The sequence below is a fragment of the Xiphophorus maculatus genome, chromosome 1 (assembly GCF_002775205.1).
Source record: "Xiphophorus maculatus strain JP 163 A chromosome 1, X_maculatus-5.0-male, whole genome shotgun sequence".
Lineage (NCBI taxonomy): Eukaryota > Metazoa > Chordata > Actinopteri > Cyprinodontiformes > Poeciliidae > Xiphophorus > Xiphophorus maculatus.
In genome coordinates, this window is record NC_036443.1 from 27,830,579 (window position 1) to 27,849,757 (window position 19,179).

Genomic DNA, 19,179 nt, shown 5'->3' on the forward strand with positions numbered 1-19,179 from the left:
GTGGACTTGTAACTGATCTGCTTTGGGTGGGTTCGGCTGATGAAATAGGAAGAACATGAAATTTCCCACAACTCAGCCAACCTGCTTCTGCATCTGCATTATAAAAAAAAAAGAAAGAAAGAAAAAGAAACCTCATGTAACAGTGAAAGGTTTAAGGAACCCCTCCCCCACCTCCACATGGTAGCTGATGCATGACATGAAAATGGAGGAAAGGACTACAGTTTAGGTGAGTTACACCTCAAAGTGTCACGTAGCCTCGTGTCAGCACACTAATTCACTTTATTGTGACAATTTACCCCTTTTTTCTTCTTAAAAACGGGACGCTTTAGCAGCATGCAAAGTCAAACAATGCAAAGTAAACAATGCAGAGCTCATGGACGCCACTGTATAGAGGTGTAACTGTTATAGTGAGTTTTGGAAAACAATCCGATATAAGTGTAAAAAAAAAATATGAAATCTTACCTGCGCCATTATTAGAAAAATGTTTTATAGGGATTAATATTATAACAAAGAGATAACTACTCCCATATTTTTAAGTGTGTTTTTTACAATGTGTCATTTTTCTGTCATTCATGGCCACGTGACTGTCGTGTGGGATTTTTTTTTTCTTCTTCTTTTATGGGGAAGGGGGTGACGCCGTGCACGCGCTCTACCTCCCCCCCACCCCGCTACCTCGAGACAGAAGCTGAGTGGCACAGCGCACGCGCCTCAGAACTCAACAGCTGCACGCAGTGAGGAGGAGGACTCGCCAAGTAGAACAAATATGATTCACATTCAAACAATTGATTAGGTGAGCCGTCCACCAGCACACACACACATACAGAGAGAGAGAGGGCGAGCGAGAGGGAGAGAGAGAGAGAGAGAGAGAGAGCTCTGAGTGAAATGAAGAAGCTACCCGACACAAACAGCAGCAGCAAAAAAAGCAGCGTGGCGGCTCACTCCTTCCTTTTCGCTCGTAGTATATCACTATAGTTAATACTAATCCGGAAATTCGGACTTGGTAGGTATTGTTTGGTGAGTTTCCACAGTTTGCTCGCAAGTCGTAAACAGCAGACAAGAAAGTGGGGAGGCGGGTGGGATAAATGTTTCCTAACTGTTTCTGGTATGCTCAAAATTACTTAACACGACGGGTTCATAAATTATGTCGGTGACCTTAGCGTGTTGTTGTGGTTCAAGTTTTAGAACAAACGGTTTAATGTTGCCATGGCATACGCGTTGTCGTCTCTTTTGAACTGAATTCTTTGTTGTTGTTGTTTTTATTGAAGTTAAATTGTGACACAAAACTGTGTGGCTTTTTAAAAAAAACCAAATGAACTCCTCGTGTTTGACTTATAATGCACACATAGAAGCGTAATAGCCAGACTGTTAAAATAAAACATTTATTTTTGTTTGACTTGTATAAAAGTTAACTGCTACTTGTAGCATCCCCCCCTCGCGACTCGATAAACGTTGAGGGTCTCTCTTAGACCACATCTGTGCTTTCTTGAATAACAAGGTGACTAACAGGAACACAAAGCCTGCGTGTACTTAAAAAAGCAGAAGAAACTAACAAAAACGCTCAAGGTCCTGCTTGTTATCGAAAGTATACCCTGAGGTCAACTGGATAAAGTGGCATAACATTAAGTTATAAACTTCATGTCAAAAATTATTAAATATTGTCTAGATTTGATTTAGTTTGGATTTGATCTTAAGCAGAGTTGGGATTTTCCTGTTAACCTCATTTCCTCTTAAATAATGATTCATTTTCATGCAAGTTCCTACATTAGGTTTTGCTAGCAGGAACAATAAAGCACTTAAATTAAAATTGTTTTATTATAATGACACATTTAGTTTGTCAGTCTTTTGATGAAAATGTAATTTAGCTTTAGTCCTAATTTAATAATTTGTAGTCAAGTTGTAGCCCACTAAACTTTTATGTTTTAACAACAAACTTTTTAATTTACTAAATTTTAGTCATAATTTTAGATTCAAGTTCTGCCTTACAAAGCATGTTTTTAATTGGGAAAAAATATTTGGATTTGCTTTTTTCAGTGCATTGTATACAAACTGAACAAAATTAATTGATAAGCTAAGAAAATGCTAAGCTATCTAGCACTTAAACTAAGCATTTATCATAGTAAAAGTTAGATTTTAAAGTGTCTTTAAGATTGCTCTGCCACTAAATGTAATCTTAAAACATTTTTTTAAATTAAAATAACTTTTCAAAAATATTGAATAAAAAAGATATAAGCTGAAAAATAGGTAAACTCCTAAAATAGCATTTATCGTAACCTGTTAAAAATAGGAAGTGGAAACATTCCGCTAAAAAAGTTTTAAATTTCACATATTTTATAAAATAGTTGGGTCTTTTTCCCCCCACTGATCAGTTCCAGTAGAAATCCTCACTTTAAATTTCAGATTTATAATTAGTCACTATGATTGCTTGGATGACTTTTCTTTTTTATGTCTTCTCTCTATCTCTCATCTCCTACTTCTTTGCATAAAAAACAAAGCAGGGAGAGATTATCTTGTGCAGTAGTTGCATTTAGTATTCAGTTTTCTTGGTTTGCTGCTCTTCAGAAGAACTATTTTAGCTAATTTGCAGCATTTAGAAGAAAGATTGAAATAGTTTAAGATTCACATGCTTTTTCTGAATTCTGTTGACCACTGTTATCTGAGGAATCTGTAACTGACAAGACAGAGAAAGAAGAAAATACCAGCACCTACTGGTATTGAAATATTCTAGTCATTCAAAAAATGTCATATTATTGGAAAGCCCATAAGAAATTTGGTCATGTCTGTGTTTAATATGTATGAAATGGTTTACATGGTTGATCCAGTTACTCCACATATCAACCACTCAGAGCAATAATAGGAACTTCTTCATACACTGGACCTCCATATACATGCTGTAAAAGAAACAGAGGATTTTAATGTTATACATTAGCGGACCATCCCAGATGAGTCAGGAAAAGCCTCTTTGTGTTGCTTGTTTTCATCATTTAGGAATTTAAAATAAGGAAATCCATGTAATAGGTGATTAAAACAGGAAACAAATTGCATGAGCATGAGAAATGATAAAGAAAGAAGATAAACTGGTGATAAATATTCATATTTTTAGTATTAACAGCTGTAAGCTAATTGGTAAACCAAACAGTTTCCTGAGATTAAGGCTACATTTTATGTTAACACTGAGTCTTTCAGCTTAGTGTGGTGCTTGATGTAGTTTTCAGACACTAACATTAGTTTTTCTGGTTAGGGGTATGTCTGCTGTGACATAAAGAAACATTTAGTTTTTATCAGTGGTCTGTACAGAGAGGAAATGAGTTGTCTGTGTAGTTGATTGCTTAAAACAGATGCATTTCCTGTTTTCAGTATTAGAAGGTTGTTCCTATATATTTAAAGTTGATTATAGGGCAATGAATGGGCCAATCTTGTTTCGAAATGAATACAATCTTAATTTTTTTTTAGGTTCCTCCTCTGGACTGTGTGCTGAGCCTCAGAGGAAAATGCCAACTCACTCTTTACTGCCGTTTGTGGACAGCCCAGATGGCCTTCTCCAAGATATCCTGATTAGTAACAATGCAGGAATCCCAGGGCCTGGTTGCAGCATGACACCGCAGAGTGCTTGCACTGCGAAGGCCGTGTTACAGTCTGAGGACAATGTCCAGCTATCCTGCATGTTTTGCGACCAGGTTTTCACGCATCAGGATGACCTCGGCCCGCACGTGCTCACACATCACCCCACTACGTTCTACGAACCCACGGTGCTGCTGGTTGATGCTGAGTTCAGGGTCCCCGAGGAGAGATCCCGGCCCAAACCCAGTAGGACACCTGTGCAGGAGGAGGCGGCAGCTCCTAGCTGCATCGTTTGCGGTCAGGTGGCACACGATGCCAGCGAACTGGAGACCCACATGAGGAAGCACAAGGACTACTTTACGTACTGTTGCAACATTTGTGGACGGCGGTTCAGAGAGTCATGGTTTTTGAAAAATCACATGAAGATGCATGTGAAACCGGGACCAAAGAGCAGGGCTGTTCTGGACCAGGAGGCCCCATTCACAATTAATGGCATCACCCAGGAGCCATGTTTGGAGCCGGTCCTGTCTGTTTACAAAATGTGCATGGTTTGTGGGTTTTTCTTCCCTGATCATGATAGTTTGGCGGAACATAGTAAGGTTCACAACCGAGAGGCGGAGCTAGGTAAAGATGAAGGCAAGGAGAAGATTGATGGTGCTACTGAGTCCCACAAACAGAAAACTTTTTTATGTGGTCTCAACCTGCAGCCTGCCTCTGAAAATAAAAGTTTAAACAATGCAAGATCGTCTAAGTGGATTCCCCAGCTGGATCCCTTTACTACATATCAGGCCTGGCAGCTTGCGACAAAGGGCAAGATAGCAGTTGGTCCTAATAATACTAAAGATATCGGTCAAGAACTCAGCACAGACAACGAAGACTGTGGCTCTGATAAAGAAGACATGAGTGTTATATGGTCAGAAGGTCAAGGAGACAAAACTGTGAAAGAACTGCGGTCTCAGCCACAGTCTGTTACTGAAACCTCCAACCCACCGCGGAGGTCACTCATGCAAAAACATAAGGACAAAGAGAGGCCAACCACTTGTGAGGAGTGTCACAAAACATTCAGGACCTATCACCAGTTGGTTCTCCACTCCAGGGTCCACAAGCGTGAGAGAGGTGGCGAAGATAGTCCAACTTCTTCTGCTGATGTGAAAATGCCAAGAACAGTCTCACAGGACCTGGCAGAGGAAACACACGAGGAGACTTTGGAGGAAAACTTGATTTCAGGTAAAACCGGAGCTCTGTTTAGGCTGCTACAAAGTGCTCCATCTGCTGACAAGATGGTTAATTGCACCTAACTTTTTTTGGTCATATATTCCTTTACCGTTTTTGTTGTTGTTTTTTCAGGTGAGGATGGTCTTGAGCGATCAAAATACAGGTCCAAAGAATGCAGCTACTGTGGCAAATCATTCCGTTCGAGTCATTACCTCACAGTTCACATGAGAACTCACACAGGTATTTATATATCACTTTTGCTTTAATTTGTAATCTTAAAATATTATTGGTACATCTTAAAATTTTCCACATTTTGTAATGTCATAACCACAAACTTGTAAAAGTTTAAAGGTTTTTAATGAGAGTTTATGAGAGTGTAAAAGAAAAGATTGATGAAAATGATACATTGTTTTTTTTAAGAAAGAAGATTCTATGGCATGCTTTTTTAGCATCCCTGAGACAATACTTTTGGTGCAGCTATACCTGGCACTTTTTGGTGCACATCTCTATCAGCTTTGCACATCTTGATACAAAAATATTTTGCCCATTCTGCTTTGCACAATAGCTCAGTCAGACGTGATGAACACCAGTTTGTTTATGGCCTTTATCCTGCTAGAAAGTGAACCTTTGCCCCAGTCTGAAGTCTTTCACAGCCTGTAACTGTCTTTCTGCCAGGATTTACCTGTTAATTTACCATTAACTTTGAGCAGCTTTTCTGTCTTTGCTGAAGAACAATATCTCCACCACATGGCATTTTGAATTTTTACATTGGTCTTGTTTGTCAAGAGCACTTCCACACATTTGCTGTGTCTCCTGTAGTCCCTGTGGAAACCTGCAAACAATGATTTTGTTCTTGCTGCTTTTTCATAGTAGCCAGATTTGGAGATTCCATAACTAACCTTCGTATTGCCAGCTTCTATCACTTGAGCTAAGAGTCTCTGAAGCACCTTCAGAGTTGTCAGGGTCTCTTGATATCTCTTGTCTGATAAATGCTCTCCTTTCCCAGTTGGTCAGTTTAGATGAATGGCCATATCTTTATAAGTTTGCAGCTTGGCAATACTTTCTCCTTCGTAGTTGGATTGAACAGAGCTTTATCAAATATTCACAGTTTGGGATATTGTTTATAACCAAATCCTACTTTAAACTTCTCTAATGGTTTATCCTATACGGTCTGTTTTTTCACAAAGCTGTTTTTTCTCAAACAAGTGCCTGAGGCCTTCAACAAATAAACACAGACTTTATCAAACCTTTAAACTTGATAAGTGCTGTACAAATGCAAGCCATTTACTGTTAAAGGGAGCTGAATATAAATGCATGCCTGACCTTTGAACATTTTATTTATAAAAAAACAAAGTTTAAACATTTTTCTACTGCTTGGAAATTATGATCTATTTGTATGGGTCTCTTGTCTAAAATCCCAATAAAATGTATTTAAATTTGTGACAAATCATCCCTTTATGTTGCATGCAAAAAGGCATAATTTTAAAATTAATCTGAGGTTCCTGCAATCAAGCTAAAGCGATTTAATTTGCATATTTTCCAGGTGAGAAACCCTATAAATGTGTTTATTGCAACTACGCAGCCGCTCAGAAGACTTCACTAAAATACCACTATGATCGTCGCCACAAAGACAAACGATATGTGGAAGCCTCCAGCAGATCTGTACCTTTACTACCTTCTCCTGATGGTAGTCCAGCCCCAAGCAGACCTAAACTCTGGGATTCAAAAGCAAATGGAAGACCTGAGGTTAGATTTGATAGCTTGGACATCAAACCAGACAAGAATATTGTGCAACAAAACACAGAATGCAATGATGTACAAGTAGAGCAACCACTAGCGGTTAACCTGAAGAAGGAAAAGGAGGAAAAGAACGAGAACTCTGAGGCCCCTTTAAATCTGTCGTTGAAAGTGTCTGTTTCTATAGCTGCCGAAGCCAGATGTGCATTGACGCCAAATTTATGCTCATTTTGCACATATAAAACCCTTTATCCTGAGGTTCTGACAATGCACAAAAGGTTGATACATAAAGACAAATCAGATAACGCCAAAAAGAACGAATATGGAGGCAATGTGAAACTAAGACGTTATACAGGTTGCCCCCCTGCTCTGGAGGGGAAAGACGTTACTCCTCTCCAGATCACTGACAGACGCCATCCTCGCCGGACCAAATCCCCGCTTCCACAACCCTCCAAACCTCCAGAAGGTCTCCCAGTAAAACAGCCTCATGGCCCAAAGTGCTCACCGGTCCCTACAGCAGGCAGAGACGTCACGCCAGGGTTTCAACCTTACAGACAAAATGCTGAGTCCCATGCCAACCAGGAATCCTCCAGGTACACAGAGGTTACGAGGAAAACCAACACAGGCAGTAAGTATGTAGCGGACAGGACAGCTTCTCTGGACAGAGTGGGAGTAAGCGAGAGAAGCTACCCATCAAGGAGCGGCGCCCTTTGGCACTCAGATGCTGCTCGCCTGTGTCTGTCGAGCAGATTTGGGAGCATCCCTCAAATGGATTTTGGTGACCCGTCTGGCAAGAGATTGAAGCTTTCTGTACCAACAAACAGAGCGATTGAGACTGGCGAGAAAGCGTCTTTTAGACCACCGCCACTAGACGGACCCAGTAGGCTGCTACTTCCAGGAAGAAACACATCGCAGGGGCCAGGCCCATCCTCGTCGTCCGAGGCCCTGTATCCAATAAAAACTGGGTCTGCATCTCTGGGGGGAAGTTTGGAGTCGGAGTGGAACATGATGAACTTTCTGCACTACACACCAAATGACCTGGCATCCCTCTACCACAGCACACCAACAAACCCCAGTCACGGAGGACTGGCTAACCCCAGAGTTGGTATGTCTTTAATTTGTACACTAAGAGGGAAACTTTGTACATTTTAACTGAAATTAAACATCAGTGTGTGTGTATATATGCATAATCCATATTTTGAAGAACTAATATTAACTATTCTTGCTCAGGGGCCAGAACTCTACTGTACCAACCCTTACCAAGCCTTCCCAGCCTTCCAAGGAGAGACCCCTCAACCCCTTTCCCACACCAGCGCTATGGGAGCACTGACAAGAACTCCTAAAGTAAAAAGCAAAAAGGTAAACCACTGGAAAATATGTGCAACGAATTTGTTTTGAACTTCAAACCTTTTTTTCTTGCTTTTGCTGTTGTCCTTCACTGGATTGAAACTTGTTATCCGCAATATAATTTTGTTTCCCTTTTTCTAGATGTAAACAGAGCTGCTACCTTATTTTGGAAAACTTTATCGAAAAAGTATTTAATTTCTGCATTTATAAAAAGAGACTGTGCTCAGACTGTGCCTTTGTTGCCTTTAATTTAATGTAGATTCAATAGAAGAAAATTTGTGTTGTATGGATATTTCAGGGGCTGAGAATTTCATTATACAGTTATTTTATTATCCAAACGGGATAAGCGCACAGATATCTCTCCACTTGGTGTACACTGGGATATTGCTATCAATTTAAACATTTATCTAAAGTCATATTCTACCCACACTAATCTTTAAATATCAGGTTATGTAACAACAAAAGCAGTGCTTAAAATTAGATAAAATCTGCCTGTATGTGAGACAGGGTTTGTGTGAAAATAGCGGCTCCATTCGCCTTCAGGCAGTGATTAAACTATTTTGTTTTTGTCTCTTCCGAAGCATCACAGAGTGAGAAGTTTGATGGCCTTGGTCCATTAGATTACAAGCAGGCCACAGAAACTGTTTCCTCTGGATGCTCTACCTCATGTTGCTCTCTGTACACTTAATTATTTTTAAGGCTGCTGTTGCTATAACGTCAACTGAGCTTGTGTACCTTGATAAATGGAGTATTTCAGAAATCGTCAAAACCACACGTAACACACTGACGCACAACTACATCTACATTTTTGGTTGTGGATTAACTTCATATGCTTCAAGCAGAAAATACTTTAGTTACAAGATTCTTTTAAAAGAGTACATTTAATCATTAACCTCTAGTGCCTCAGATCCATCAGCTGCATACCATGGTACGGTTTGTAACGAAATGATCAAACCTTGTCATTTGATTGGTGCAGATTCAGTCTTGAAAGTGTGTAGTTTCAAATGACCTTTTATGTGTGTGCCTGGGAAAAACAACAACCTAAAAGCAGCTGTTTTGATTAATGATTCAATTAAATGTGAACTGTGAAGAAAAGAGTCTCAGGTTAACTGCTTTACTTGATGCTCAGGCGTCGCTTGTGTAATTTTGTGTTTCTGTTGCATTGAAATGCCTGAGATAAATGTGGGTTTTTGTATTTGGCTTGTATGTAAACTTAATGTAAAATTGATACTATTGTTTTGAGATTTGTATGACATTTCAGTAATAAAAATGAGAGGCAAAGAACTTGTCAAGGTTTTCCTCCTCTGTCTGGCCTTTCATTTTCTCTTGAGATACTTTGAGTAGCAAAGAGCTTTACATTCATTCATAGGATAAACTTGCAGCAAAGCAAGGCAAGTTTATCCGATAAAGTTCAGGCAGTCACCAGTTTTATGCATTCTCCTAAACTGGTGCATCTCAGGAAATTTGAATATATTCAAACTATTAATTTATTTCAGTAATCCCACCTACAAAGAGAAGTTCTTACAACGGCATGTTAAGGCCATTGTAGGAGTAAATTTCTGCCAAAAGTTTGCTAGAAAATTATCAGAAATTTTGAGATTCATCTCATGAATTGACTAGAAAAAACTTGGAAAGCTCTGAGTTTCATAAGTTGAACATTGACAATTTTTCTTTGAGAGTTTTGAGTTTTCTAGTGTAAATGTGCTCCTTTTTCTATTCCTATCTACAATGACCCTAATCCCTTTTCCTTATCTTCCATCTTATGAAACAGTCTATAAATAAAACATTATACGAGGCCAATAAAAAGGATGTTTAATAAGGAAATGTGGTTTACCTTTTAATGTAAGTGTCCAAAATGTCATTGCTAAAGAAGCTAGCTGTTATATAAATCTTACTACTGCGTATTAATGGAAAATATGGTGGAAAGAAAAAGTGGTAGAAAAGCGAAATTAAGCAACAAGGGTAATTTGCCACCATAGGATTTCCAGATGAGCAAATCTCACATTAACTATTAAAAATGGTTCATGTGAACCCATGTTGCTTGAGCTCCTGTGTGAGGTTTTCAGTCAGTGAACCCTGTCATCTGTGTATTTGTTTTTTCAAACCCAGAGTATTTCATACTTCCCTCTGCTCATTAGCTTTATGAAGATCCTGATTTAATTTTCCACTTGGATTGGGCTCCTGCTCATGCTGCCAAAAATACCAGCATCTGGTTTAACCACCATGGTTTCTCTGTTGGCCAGCCAAATCGCCTGCACTAGCAGAAATTCTATGGAGTAGTATTAAGAAGATGAGAAACCAGAGCCAACAAAGTGAACGTCAGCAACCTGGCCTTCCTTAACAACTCGGCAAAGCCGCTGTTTGATCACTTTAACTGTAAATCATGTAAAATAGTTACTGACCAGTACCTGAACTTGCTTTTCCATAGGCCCACAATTATGCATTCTTTTTTTTTAACAATGTAGAAAGTGACAATGAGTTTGAGCTGTAAATATATATTTTTTGTTCTGGATGTTTCTCTGACTCCCCTGAAAGGAGCTGGTACATAGATGTCTTGATTTCTTTACAGAACCTGACTTCCAAAGTTGAAAATAATTTGATGAATGCATCTTGCAGGGTCGAGGGCGGGCTTGTGTCTATCCTCAGTGGTCATTGGGCGAGAGACAGGGGACATCTTGGACAGGTCATCAGTCCATCACAAGGACAAAAAAACCATGCACACACATGCTCACATCTAAGGACAATATGGAGAGACCAAATAACAGTCATGTGGAAACTGGTGTACCCAGAGAGAACTCGTACATGCACAAAGACTTCCTGATTTGAACACAAACCCTTTCCACAAGCAACAGTGCAATCTTGATTTTTGTAAACATTTTTACAAAATGTTTGCTAATTTACAAAAAGGAACAAAGTGAATGTTTGCATCTTGGATGTAAAGTAATCCATGTAGAAGTACTGTTTGATTTAAATATTTACTGTGAAATAAGAATTGACTCTATTGTTTTGGTCTTTAACTTCATCCAAAGAGAGCCTAAAGAAAAGTTCTGACTTCATTCCTTCACTTGTCGAATTCAAGATGTTTTTGATTTTGTTTTTTGTCTCCAATTCACTTTAACCTTTACTTTCTTGCTTTAACCACCAGAGGGCAGTATTTATTCAGTCTAGATTGTTGCCTTGGGTGATATGTTTCTTGAGCAGAGTTGCAGTGCAGTTGTATGCTGTAAAATCCTACAGAGTGACTAAGCTTCGAGTAGAATTACAGAGCAATGGGGCAAAGTGAATCATACTGTATATATATCTACATACCTGCCTTCATTCTGAAAAGTAAATCTTATTGCAAAAAAAAGAAAAAACTTAACAGATTATGGTAATGCCTAGGCCCAAAGTGCTGATGTCTCATATGTGTTACAGCACAGCAGGAGAATATTATATTTATTTATTGAATTGCTATTTGTAAAAGCAAAAGGAAGAAAAATAATCTGATAAGTTTGGAAAAAGCCTCTTCATCAACGGAGACATCAGTACACCATTGTTGACTTTTCTCTGTAAAAGAAGACGACTGACAAAACTTATCCCTGCTGTGTATTCTGTAAACAACAAACTGCAAGAGACAATCTTCTGCGCACTGAACATTTTAAACTTCGATTCTCCCTCTCTCCCCTTCATCAACCCCCTCCTCCCTTTTTGAGGAGACCACATCTGTTTGCTGTCTGTTCCCCTGGGCCTGCACTGTGTAATCTATTGCATTAGCTCACATTAGTGCATATCGCCCATGGGCCTCGGTAATCACAAACGCAAAATGAGCATTTCACTTAGCATCACCCTCATGTTTCCTCACACTGTGGCAGACCTAGAGCAAAGGCGTTCTTGAGGACGCGAGTCAACAACAGCTTATGACATCCGTCCTGTTACACCCGATCCCCACGTCAAAAGAGTGTGACGGTTTTCATGTAAAGCTTTGTTAATAGGCCAAAATAAGGAACACTTTGTTTTCCATCCTCTGCTTACTTCCTGTTCTGGATCTTTTTTTGTAACACGAGAAGCTTGAGGAGAGGTAACGTTTCTCCCAGAATCTTGGTCTGACTTCAATCATTTTTAGACATCGCGGGCCCTTCTCTTCCCTTATGCTTTTGTTTTGTCATTCTGCAGGAAGCAGACTTTTATCAAGTTTTTGATGCACATTTAAAATATAGATTAAAGAAATCAGTTTCACATGTTTGAGTAAAAACTTTGTTTTCAATCTGGTTGTTTGTGCAGGCAGAAAAAGTCCAAGGCATAAGCAAATGAAGCTGCTGCTACAGGCATCCAGACCAGTAGGGGGCACCCAGGAACACCCTACATCTCAAACAATACTTTTCATAAAAAATCTGCAATGTTTGTGAAGCTCAGGCCTACTTTTTCATTTGCTTTTAAGGGTTATGAATAGCAAAAATAAGAGCACTATAAGTATTGTAATTGGCATGTGTGCCCTTCATTTGAAGACCAAAATAGGGAAGAATAGTTTTGTTTGCTCTTTTTTTTTTCACTGTAGTATACAATCTCCAGAAAATGCAATATTCCTGCCACAATTTTGATCTGAATATAATTTTTCAGGGACTGAGTGCAATTCTATCATTATTTTTACTGCAAAATAATTATTGTTTGTACTGGTCAACATCATACTTTAGACAAATTATTTAGCAATATAAATATTAAACTTCATGCTTGATTTATATTTTAATTCCTAACGGGACATCTGTGCCAAGAGAGACATTATAACCAAATAAAATCTTAGCTTCTGTTACAAAACCTCCAGCCATAAGAGGGCATCCAAGAACACTCAATAAGAATACAAATTTCAAAACATTTGTCAAAAACTTGATTCTGACTTTTAACATTTTCTTTGCCGGTCAGTGAAAGTGAAATAATTTACTAATGAACTTAGTAAAAAGACAATCAATATGTGATTTAAAAAATCATATCAACATTATTCATGAATAGCTATAATTTACTGTTTAAAGTTTAGAATGTATTGTTGATATTTTATAATTTTTTTAACTTGTTCTGCTTGTGTCAGCTTGAGTCAGTGTTCTTGAACACTAATGTGGCAAATTTATCAATAATATAACTAAGCTTGAATCATTGCCTTTCAGTATTTATACAACTGGAACTTTTTTAAAGTTTTGTCACATTATAACTGAAAACTTTAAATAAAATTTTTCATTTCTAAAAAGTGTTGGGTACATTTGTATTCAGCAGTCTTTCCTGTAATCTTGCCTTTAGAAATCACGTAAATCAAGTAACGAAAGTTCAATTGTGTCAAATATAAGTATGAATACAGCTGTTCTATGAAGACCTCAGAGGTTTGTTATGAAAGCTGTGGCCTGTGGTATTCAGAGTGAATTCTTTGTAGAAGCACCTTATGCTGCGAGTCCAGGTCTTTTGGCTTATGTTTCTACCAGCTTTGCACATAAAGTGTGATGACGTCTGTGCTTTATTTCTCAAATTGGTTGAATTGTATATATTCTTAATGTTTGTTTTTGCTATTGTTGTCCATTTGTCTTGTCCGCTTTGACATATGCTGCTACCTTTCTTTCACCCTGGGAAACAGATCTGGATCTCAATGGGTTTTTTATCTGGTTACATAAAGGTTTATTAACAATAATAAAAAACAGAGACTGACATTTTAACCTCCGTTTGGACAGAGAGTGTCAGTAAAAAGCAATTTTCAAGTTTTGCTATTACATACTAGTCAGGTTATATATCTACTAAGCTATTCCGTTGCATCTGTGGCTATGTGTTAAGGTGAGCTCCCTCCCTTAAAGGTGAACCTCTTCCTTCTGTCTCTTATGTTTTTCAGTCTCCAATAGATTTCCTGTAGAATTGTCTAGAATCTTCCTATCAACTCTGCGCACCTCTCCTGACCCTGTGGATGAACAACATCCCCACAGCATGATACTGCCACCACCACATATCACTCTGGGGATGAGGTGAGGCTACAGAAGGTCAATGTGCTGACATTAAATTACACAGAAGAAGCAAGTTAAAAGGAAGCTTGTTGTACTTGTTTTAAATGATTCCTAAATGAAAATAGTATTATAAAAGTTAAAAAAAAAAGAAAAATTGTGTCATCAACCATTCCAATAAAATTTTGCTTGAAGCCCCATAATACCGTAGGGGTGAGTGTTATGTGCAATAAACTAAGACAAAAATTAGGCCATGTTGAACTACTTTCTCTTAAAATTCTAGGCATTTGCATCAAATACTTACATTTTATTTAAGAGATTCCTTATGTTGGAAATGTTTTATGCTGGATTTTTTATGTTTGATTTTATAGAAGGTTATGTTTAAGACTTGTATTAAGGCTTGTAGATAGAAGCATTTGATATTGAATATTTTTACATGCATATGTGGCTGTATGTTTTTCTTCTTCCCCTTTAGTCTTCTCAATCCTTTTATCACTCATAATTGTTGCCTCCAGAACGTCAAATTGCTTGAATTAGCAATTGGGCCAGCACAGCAGTTATATGGTCAATTGTTGAACATCCTGTCAGACTTTGAGGCTAAAAGTCTGCTGTGTCTGCGATCGCTCATCATCGTCACCCCATTCCCTCTGAGGAAGAGGGAGCGATGTAACGGTTCCCACAAAAACAGCCCGTGGCCTAAGGAGAGGGATTTGGGTGTCTGGAGACAACAGAGGCCATATGGAGCGGGGCTGAGATAGCAAGGCGCATGTACAGAATAATGGATGATGTGTCATGTTTCATGTTGCAGAGAAGCCATCAGGAGACTTGGGTTGGGGGAAATCAAAAGGCTCACACACAGCACAAGCGACTGTTGGACCATTTAGCATTTTTTGATTATTTTCATGCTGGGAGAGCGCCGAACATATAGGCCTGATAGATGAGGTCTTCTGTTTTCAATACCTGTGGTCTGTGTAGGTTATTTATGAGTGAATACAGTCAGGATTCAGAATGGCTATTATATGCAGGACTATTGGAATGATGACTTTACCAGTCTGATGAACAGATCACCTGTGTACTGAATCTAAAAACTACTCAAGCGAGTCACAGAACCAAGAGCAACTATAAATAGAACAACTTTATCCAAAACAACAATCAACCAATCATATATTTAAAAGGCATTTTATACAGTCAGCTGTAACACAAGTTGCTATACTCAGGTTATAAACCATAAAAAACATGCAACAAAAACACCAGAAAATTAAATAAAAAAATAAAAAAATAGGACAACAATAAAACATCACCTTGTAGAGCTGAGCACCAGATACTGATTTAAAGAATGTGAAAATAAGAAAATCTAAAAACAAATCTAAAGAAAATCTATTTTTTACATGTGTAAATATATATATGCTATATATATATATATATATATATATATACAGTACAGACCAAAAGTTTGGACACACCTTTTAATTCAATGAGTTTCCTTTATTTTCATGACTATTGACATTGTAGATTCACACTGAAGGCATCAAAACTATGAATAACACATGTGGAAATATGCACTAAACAAAAAAGTGTAAAACAACTGAAAATACCCCTTATATTCTAGTTTCTTCAAAGTAGCAACCTTTTGCTGTGATTACTGCTTTGCACACACTCTGCATTTTCTTGATGAGCTTCAAGAGGTCGTCACCTGAAATGGTTTTCACTTCATAGGTGTGCCCTGTCAGGTTAATAAGTGGGATTTCTTGCCTTATAAATGGTCATGAAAATAAAGAAAACCCATTGAATTCGACAGGTGTGTCCAAACATTTGGTCTGTACTGTATATATATGTATATACAGTATATATATATACAGGTATATACACAACAGTAATCACATTGTAATGCAGCACCTTCATCCCTTCAGTAACAGCCCTGCAAAGGACAGGGTGGACACAGAAAAGAGGAGCATATGCCACCACTGCAGTGGAGATAAAACCTCCTCAGTCCAAGCCGATTGCCACAGGGGCCGTGTATACAGAGTCCCTCCCCCTTCCCTTTTTTATCAGCCCTACCTGAATGTGAAATAAGCCGAGCACCTCCTCTCTGTTTTTCTCCCAGTGTCAGAACTACGTTTAAGTGCTGTTTCCGATACCCATGAGTAAGCCCCATAAAAGCCGCCCCATCGCCGCAGCGTTATTGTTTCTTGCGGATGATTGATTGATGGATGAGGGCTGACACTTCAATGAAGCCATTTCCACTGGCATCTCTATCCGATGATGTGCAGCGTATATTTTCCATCCACGCCTCATTGCTCGCCTGTGTCATTCCTGGAACTTCATTTACACCATGTTCCCTGAAGGACCTTTTTTAGCCCCATCTTCCTTTCTTTCCCCCCCTCCTTCTGCCTGGCTCCTCTTTTTATCTCTTTCCTTTTCTATGCCATAAAATAATGCCGTTTCTTGTTGACACTGGAGGGCCCTGGAATCATTCGCACAAAATGATAAAACCAAAGGCGTGGAGGGGTTATTTACAGCATGCGTAACACTGACAGAGTCCCACTGTTCTGCTTTTTTGCTGTCAGAAGCCAAGTCCATGCTGAGGCGGAGCAGAGTTGTGATAAACATATCAAACATACCTGCACCGTATACACAGGCGCATTCATTTGCTGGTATCTCCTGAAGGCGTACAGTGGCCTCCAGCGTTGCAGATTCAGCTGAGAGCCTGTCCGCAGCAGCCTGAAAAACATGTTAAAGTGTATTAGTTCGATGACAGTGTGATTGAGGTGGCTTTTTTTGAGACAATTGCCTGTTTTTGCTCATATGGGGAGCAGATGGTAAGCAGGCATCAGTGCGGCAGGCTTTCTGGGATGACGGCCATGAGATTTCCCCCTCAGGTGCCATTGGAGCCCCTTTAGAGGAGGAGAGTGATTGGTAGGACATGGCACCCCTAAGCAAAGGCGTTTTTTCCCCCTCAAAATTCCCTGTGTTTTACAGTTTTAAACAAAAACCCATTGTGTACGACATGTACAACATGACCCAGGCTACATAAATGTTTAAACTGTAACCGTTGGCTTTATTTCAGGACAAAGAGGTATTAAATAATTTGTTTCTTGTATTTATGTAAAAACTGGTACCTTTATTTGGACCAAAAAACAGTGCTAATTGGGATATTCTTTATTATGTTTTGCGAAATTAATAAATTAGGTTTATAATACCTTCATTGTTGCAATGAACCAAGCCAGTGGTGTCCAAACATTTTGCCCCAGGGGCCAAAACTGGTAAACTTTAACTTCTGGTGGGGCACAAGATTCATGAAATTAAACATTTTTTTAAAAAAATTAAAAAATTTAGTTGCATTTGCTCAACAACAAACAAAACTTTTATGGAATCTGTATATCATAAAAACAGAAAAAGGGTTACAGTTGTCTGTCTTTGAATAAGTCTGTGGACACTACTAAACCTGGTTTAATGTAACTGGGTATATTTAATAAATAATTGATAATTGAACAAAACTCATATCTTGATTTTATTAGCATATTTGTGAATTATGCATAAGTTTGAATATTGCTTCATTTGGAAACATTTGAAAGTTTCCTGACATGTATAAATAGCTTGATAAAATTATTTGGAGAGTGAGTTATGTGCAAGATTGTTCTGTCAAGTTGTTTTACGAAGTTATAATGGAAGTTAGAAGGAGAGCAACTTTTATCTAGGAGATGAACTTTGAAACTGGACTGGACTTGTGCTTTTAGTCATAATGTTTCATATCTGCTCAGTTCTGGTTTGTTGCTCTCTTGAAACCCTCCAAGGTCTTCACAGGTAACAAATATTTTATCAGTTATCAGCTACAATGCATTCTGGCATTGCTACTAAATGTCTAAAAGTCAGTCTGCTAGATATCATTGTGCAGAAAACAGTCAAAGAGCTGCCCTTAGGCCATTTTGGGATCTTAATGTGTTATTTCTTGCCATCACTTTAGTGTGAAAAAGCATGTGAAGCATCTGCCTTTCAGCACCTTGAGATCAAAATGTACCCTGTAGTAGACTGCAGGGAAAATCGGAGGACACAATGCACAGTTTACCACATGATGCATTTACCAAAGTCCTGTGTGGGTCGGCTTGGGTGTGTGTGTGTGTGTGTGTGTAGTCAGTGTACCTGACCTTGGCTGCTATAGGACACTTTGGTTCATCAGGAAAGATGATTGTTTCCTTTAAAAGATATTAGGAGGAAAACGTCTGAAGGAAACTGACATGGCTCCCTGCATCCCTGATGGTTTCCACTCCGTTTCTTTTATAGTCCTTCAGTAGGTGAGGGAATAGTCTCCCGCCACTGTATTTATATATTAAGCAATGTCTTTCCCTGCAGAAACAAGAGTGTAATATTTTCTACACGAACGTGTCATCCTTTATCAATAATCACCTTGGAGGGAGAGCTGCTCTTGGTGAACAGATATTGACCTCTGTGGTGATGAGGGTACATTACCAGTGGTGATCCTTCACCACAACACAGAGAGCAGGGCGACGGCCGCAGGAGCAGGTCGCTTATCGACTGTCACTGGATCACAGCAGGACCATGCTACAGTATATCACCATTTCAGAAAATTAATCTTAGATCAGTGAAAAACCTTCATACAACTTGACAATTTGAGGGTTTTTTTTCCTGTTTTTTTACATTTTGTCCCCCAAAAAATCTCAATATATATTTTTTATTGTAGTATATGTGATCCAATATTTTACTTTTTTTTAATATATTAAAAATCTGAAAAGTGTGGTGGACATTTGCATTTAGATCCCTTTGCTCTGATACTCCTAAATAAAATCCAGTGCCAGTAATTTCCTGAAGAATTTGTCTAATTAGTAAATGCAGTACACGTGTGTGTGATGAATTCAGTCAGTCATGTGAATACAGTCAGTATAAATACAGCTGTTAGAGAACATTGAGAAGGAACGCAGATGATAGGTTAGGAATAAAGTTTATTATTAGATTTTTTAAAAATATGCAAAACTTTTCAAATCTCAGAGCTCTGTAATATCCATCATGTCAATATGAATGTATTATGACAGTGTTTTTCAAATTGTGTGAGACCAGTAGAGGGCAATAGGGGGAATCAGAAAAATGGAGGGAAGATGAGAGGGGAAAAAAGCAATATTTATATATTATTTATATATATATATAAATAATAAAAAATTTTATCTGAATTTTTTTATCCAATCTATTTTTCATTCGGTATTATAACATAATACGTTGTTGAAGTGCTATTTGCCATGATGATCTTTCTGATTGCCAGTCAAATTTATGAAGCTTCTTTCTCAAGCTAGCATAGCACAGCCAACTAAAATCAAAAGGAATGAAGCAGCATTTAAGCTAAATGAACGTAATAATTATTGAA

General features: G+C 38.3%; 1 protein-coding gene across 5 annotated transcripts; it reads left to right on the forward strand.

Annotated features, from left to right (window-relative positions):
• Positions 1-662: 662 nt before the first annotated feature.
• Positions 663-15,189, forward strand: znf217 (zinc finger protein 217). Of its 5 annotated transcripts, none has more exons than XM_023341740.1 (6): positions 839-1,000; positions 3,451-4,785; positions 4,906-5,013; positions 6,317-7,615; positions 7,741-7,869; positions 13,700-15,189. In XM_023341740.1, exons 2-5 carry the CDS (start codon positions 3,489-3,491, stop codon positions 7,851-7,853), a joined length of 2,817 nt encoding a protein of 938 aa, XP_023197508.1. In that variant the 5' UTR covers positions 839-1,000; positions 3,451-3,488; the 3' UTR covers positions 7,854-7,869; positions 13,700-15,189. The 5 variants fall into 5 exon arrangements, with proteins under 5 accessions (XP_023197501.1, XP_023197508.1, XP_023197522.1 ...); XM_023341754.1 differs by lacking the exon at positions 13,700-15,189 and adding an exon at positions 12,118-12,173; XM_023341733.1 differs by lacking the exons at positions 839-1,000; positions 13,700-15,189 and adding an exon at positions 663-790 and having other exon boundaries at positions 7,741-9,133.
• Positions 15,190-19,179: the final 3,990 nt, after the last annotated feature.

Bases quoted from the DNA above. Each gene is read 5' to 3' on its own strand.
- znf217 (XM_023341733.1), top strand. From the start codon at position 3,489: ATGCCAACTCACTCTTTACTGCCGTTTGTGGACAGCCCAGATGGCCTT. The intron at 4,786-4,905 runs GTAAAACCGGAG...TTGTTTTTTCAG, and splicing joins GGAGGAAAACTTGATTTCAG to GTGAGGATGGTCTTGAGCGA. The intron at 5,014-6,316 runs GTATTTATATAT...CATATTTTCCAG, and splicing joins TCACATGAGAACTCACACAG to GTGAGAAACCCTATAAATGT.